Genomic DNA, 5,000 nt, shown 5'->3' with positions numbered 1-5,000 from the left:
ATATATATATATATATATATATATATATATATATATATATATATATATATATATATATATATATATATATATATATATATATATATATATATATATATATATATATATATATATATATATATATATATTCATCTTTTCGTCTAATAATGCGCTGGGTGAATAAAAAAAAAAAAACGCGGAATGATTTGCAGTTTTCTGAAATGAACAGACTCCCTTGAGAGCCATTAATCTCATGTCATGCAAATAATTTCATCCTTCCCCACCATTTTGATCACGCATACTGGACTTCTCCCGCGAGGTATGCCACTCTTTTCAGCCACGAGGACCTGGCAACCATCACAGTGAGCGCCGCATCACGATAACCACTGCACGAGTACTTCACCCTCACGACAACCCTCGTCGCGGTCAGTACTTCATTAAATGCAACCAAGATACGATTATTTTCCCTGTCATTCCTCCTGAATTCTCATCAGTTATAATGCTAAAGTCATGGTTTTCTTCTCGTCTTAACTTAAAAGATTCGCGCTTATAAGTGATGATCAACAATGGGTAAGAAGAAAAGGAGTACGTGCGTTGGCTGGCCTCCCCTGCGCTGCTTGTGCTTCCCCGGTCTTAAAATGCTGTGAGGAAGCTCGCGGGGCGGAGGCTGGGGAGTCGATTTAATTTCGAGCACGGAAGGGAAGTCACGCGAAGTTGCAATGGACGACTTTCCCGCACCCGCCTTAATAATTCTCGGCTCGGCTTAATCCTTTATTCCGGCCGTGTGGCTTCGCCGGGGAGCAGCACGCAAGGCGGGCGGGAGGAGTTTGGTGGGTGGCGAGCCACCAGCAGGGTGTCCGTCAATGGGTTCACAGAACTGATGTGGGCGAGCATGCTGGTCGCGAGCCTCGGGGACAATGGCTTTATGAACGGCGCGTAAAATGAGACGACATATGGCTGTAAGCGTCGCGGAGTCGCAGAATTAGTATCATTATTCCCTAACTTTTCTTGGATACTTGAGTCAAAGCCAGTGAATCAGGTTACTGTTGTCATGGTTATCCTGTGACACATGCTTTCGTACACAGTACTGTACGCGGTACGCGGCAGTGGAGTTAGTTATTCGTATCCCAGTCCGCTAAACTTGACCCAGAAATTATAGTCATGCGACATTAATTTTTCTTTTGTGAAATGCACCTTCACATTCCATATTTCATCAGGGGAAGAATAATTACTTCCATTGAACGTTCATGTCAACATCCTAAAAAAATCGGTGACTGAAAGTCAATCTTATAGGTGTCGAAGTGCACGCCTGCACTCCCTCCTGATATGAGAAACTGAAGTTCATGAACTTAGTGCGATACATCAAATACTTGTACACACAGTACACAAATGTCTCCACAAATTAATGGATCAGCAAGGTGTGAACATTTTTTTTTTTTACTATATGAATTTATTTCAAGAAATGGATGAAATATCTTTAGTTGAGAATCAGAGAACACCTTACACAATGAAGCAACCACAGCCAGGGTGTCACAGATTTATTTCATGATGCAGCACCATACTACCATTTTCAGGTCCTGGAGTACTCCCCTAACAATCCCGCTGATGGGCGCCGGTAAATTCCTTGAATACGTGTCATTAACTTGCAAATTTAGGAGATATCTGTCACCACGAAGGGGCTGGTGTGGGCACGGCCAGGCAGGAGGAAGGGGATGGTTGGTCTCACTGTAGACGAGGCGCGCGATTGCCTGCAGTCATGTCAAATTTTACAGGGAAGGGGTTGAATGTAAGTCCTCCTTTTCATTTGATTACGTCCAATACATAGTAAGCTGAGGTGTGTGGGGTTAAAGGGTGCACAGGCAGCAAGCACGTCCCTGTGAGGCAAACTGACATAGCAGCCACTGACTGTCACTCTTGTACCCTCCCAACAGCTGATTATTGAGAAAGTGCGATGCTAAATTTGGGCCCTGAATTAATGCTGTATTTCACTGTTACCTTCTATCATAGCGTCGAAACAAAACCGAGGAAGACATAAAGGCCAAGCAGTCGGAGGAGGCCAAGCGGCAGGAGCCCGCCACCGTGGACCCGCCGCCCTGGATGGCCGGCGCGGCGGTGGGTGCTACACCCTCGTCTACCTGTTCACATGAGATAAATAAAAAAAAAAAAAAAAACTGTATAAATAACATGAAACTTGTTCTGTAAAATCAAAATCTTTAAGTATGCATAGTTGATGTACATGTAAAAGAAGATATACATGCATGTTACATACATGTATATATGTATTTATCTTAATAGATCTGCCAAGATTTATTAAGGATATGCTCAGTGGTGACAACACTCAACACCTGCCTGTGTCAATACTCGCATGACCGTCTTGTTGAAGGACCTTGATGTGCTCGCATGCGGTGTTGCCGCACCGGCTCTCACAAGTCCACATTCCAAGGTAAAAGCACAAAAGCACCAAATACACACACACACACACACACACACACACACACACACACACACACACACACACACACACACACATACACACACGCACACACACACAAACACACACATACACACACAGAACAAACAAACAAACAAGCAAACACACTCGGTTTTACCCGTAGTTTTACTCGTGGCTTTTAAATATCTCTAATTTGCCAGTCAATAATTTTTTTTTTATTAAATAATGAAAGATTTTTAAAGTAGAAGTAGCTTTGACTTTGAAAGAAACAAAAAAGTTAAGAATTTATGAACATGCTTCGTAGCGGATTACCTGAGAGAGAAGGACAAGGTGACACTCTTCAGAGAGTTTCAGTTTCCCGCTGTATCAGTTTTACTGAAAATGGGAGCACAACAGGGGCTTGCACAGACTGAGAAATAACAGGGAGGTGAGCGTGGGCAGGGAAGTGGGCTACACACGCGCCGGCGGAAAAGAAATCAAAGTTTAGTAGCAAAAATAGTGCATTGGCGAGCTTTGTCACTGAAGCAAGGAAGGCACGTGGCTTATCAGCAAGGAAAAAAGAAAAACAGTTAGAGGCTTCTGCTCTCCTGTAGAAGCTTCGTGATTCGCTAAACGAAGTGCAGGAGATTAGCCAGACCGAGAGCTTAAGCGGCAGATGCACGGCACGTAGTTAATATTATACAATAATAAACATACAGGAATAATACAGATACTGCTCGTAACGCAAGTCAGTGTTCTTACGCAAGTGTATAAAACATAATCAGCCAATACTAACTTGAAACTGAAAGCATATATATATATATATATATATATATATATATATATATATATATATATATATATATATATATATATATATATATATATATATATATATATATATATATATATATATATATATATATATGCGGCAGATTGATCCGTTTCATGTAAATTTTAATTCCCACGTCATGCATGTTGTCAACATTATGACGGTGTATAAATAATAAAATCTGAGCTTTCGTAAATATCAGCTGCAGCAGCAGTAAATAATTACAGTAGTATCAGTAGAAGTAGCAATAGCAGTAGTATTAATAGTAGTAGTAGTAATAGCAGCAGTAGTATTAATACTAGTAACAGTAGCAGCAACAACAGCAGCAGCAGCAATAGTAGTAGCAGTAGTAGTAGTAGTAGTAGTAGTAGTAGAAACTCAACTTTTTACACTGGCTTCCGTCGCTAAAAAGTAGACACTAATTAAATTTGCATTTCATAATTCACGAGCGACAAGAAAGATGGAAGTGTGTGTGTGTGTGTGTGTGTGGAGAGAGAGAGAGAGAGAGAGAGAGAGAGAGAGAGAGAGAGAGAGAGAGAGAGAGAGAGAGAGAGAGAGAGAGAGAGAGAGAGAGAGAGAGAGAGAGAGAGAGAGAGAGAGAGAGAGAGAGAGAGAGAGAGAGAGAGAGAGAGAGAGAGAGAGAGAGAGAGAGAGATTAAGATACGAAATAAAAAAAAATCCTTAAAACACTTCCTTGTCCGAAAAACAAACATAAACAAACCAACAAACCAGCAAACCAGAACACCCGTTATGGTCTACGTACACTAAATGAACTGAAATTAGAACAATGAACCTGTAATGGACGTTAAGAAATACTTGCGGTGGATTTTCTTGCTCTTTCACGAAGCACTTTCATTAGTCAATGTCAAGGCAACAGCCATTCTCTCCTACAGTTTAACACCGTATTTTTGTGCTGGTGTAATGCATCGGCGGAAGCACTTCGGAGTGTAGCAGCAGGCAAAAGGAGGGAGAGGCAGAGGTGAGGGTAATGCACGATGTTCAGGGTCATTTTCGGATATCATCCTTTCATCGCTCGGGTCCGTGAGTTTAGACGCTCAGTCATACTCAGAAGTGGAGTAATCTTCCGCACTCGTTTCCACTGTGCTGTGTTTTTTCTTTCAGTGTCAAGGCCTCTCTGCTTTGCTGACAGTCGTAAGAAAATAAGGACATATGAACGTAAAGAATTAAAGAGATTACCAAAGGCAAGCTGGCGTACAAAAGACAGCTCCTAATTACTTAAAACGTACCATCTGTTGTTATCACCCATAAATTTATCCATTCTCCTCTTGAACCTCTCTAATATCCGTGCACATTCCACCTTCTTGCTAAATTTATTCCACTTAACCACAACTCTATTTACGAACCATTTTTCGACATTTTCTTTCTCCTTACAAATCCTAACAGCTGACGATATTAACAAATCAGAGGCCTTAGGAATGAGAAAAATCCCTACACACGCCACAGGTGAGCGTCGCGAGCGTCGCGGGTTACTTGGCTTGTAATCATAACTGTACGTCTCTAGCTCGTCGTTTTTTCTTTCTGATTTAACTTGTCATTGTCATGAATTTCATTGGACATACACTCGTACATTATTTATATTTTTCCTGAGAAGGGGTTACATCTACGTATATATCATTTAACATGAGCATGAATTATACTGCTAATCTTGTTTCGCCGGTGGCGCGAACCTTTCAATTAGTGTTTATCATGAAATGCATCCCCTTCATGCACGGCGAGGCGCGTGCGGGGAAGGATGAA

General features: G+C 41.2%; 1 protein-coding gene across 4 annotated transcripts in view; it reads left to right on the top strand.

Moving 5' to 3' along the window:
• LOC135104243 (uncharacterized) overlaps window positions 1-5,000 on the top strand; it is a 46,000-nt gene that overhangs the window by 5,924 nt on the left and 35,076 nt on the right. For 3 of the 4 annotated variants that reach the window (XM_064011417.1, XM_064011427.1, XM_064011433.1), the window contains exon 5: window positions 1,987-2,091. The exons of the other annotated variant lie outside the window; for it this stretch is intronic. In XM_064011417.1, coding sequence (XP_063867487.1) covers window positions 1,987-2,091 — 105 coding nt within the window. The remainder of the gene's footprint in view (window positions 1-1,986; window positions 2,092-5,000) is intronic. 4 annotated transcript variants of the gene reach the window in all.

The sequence above is a fragment of the Scylla paramamosain genome, chromosome 1 (assembly GCF_035594125.1).
Source record: "Scylla paramamosain isolate STU-SP2022 chromosome 1, ASM3559412v1, whole genome shotgun sequence".
NCBI lineage: Eukaryota > Metazoa > Arthropoda > Malacostraca > Decapoda > Portunidae > Scylla > Scylla paramamosain.
This window is presented reverse-complemented; position numbering and strand designations above follow the sequence as displayed.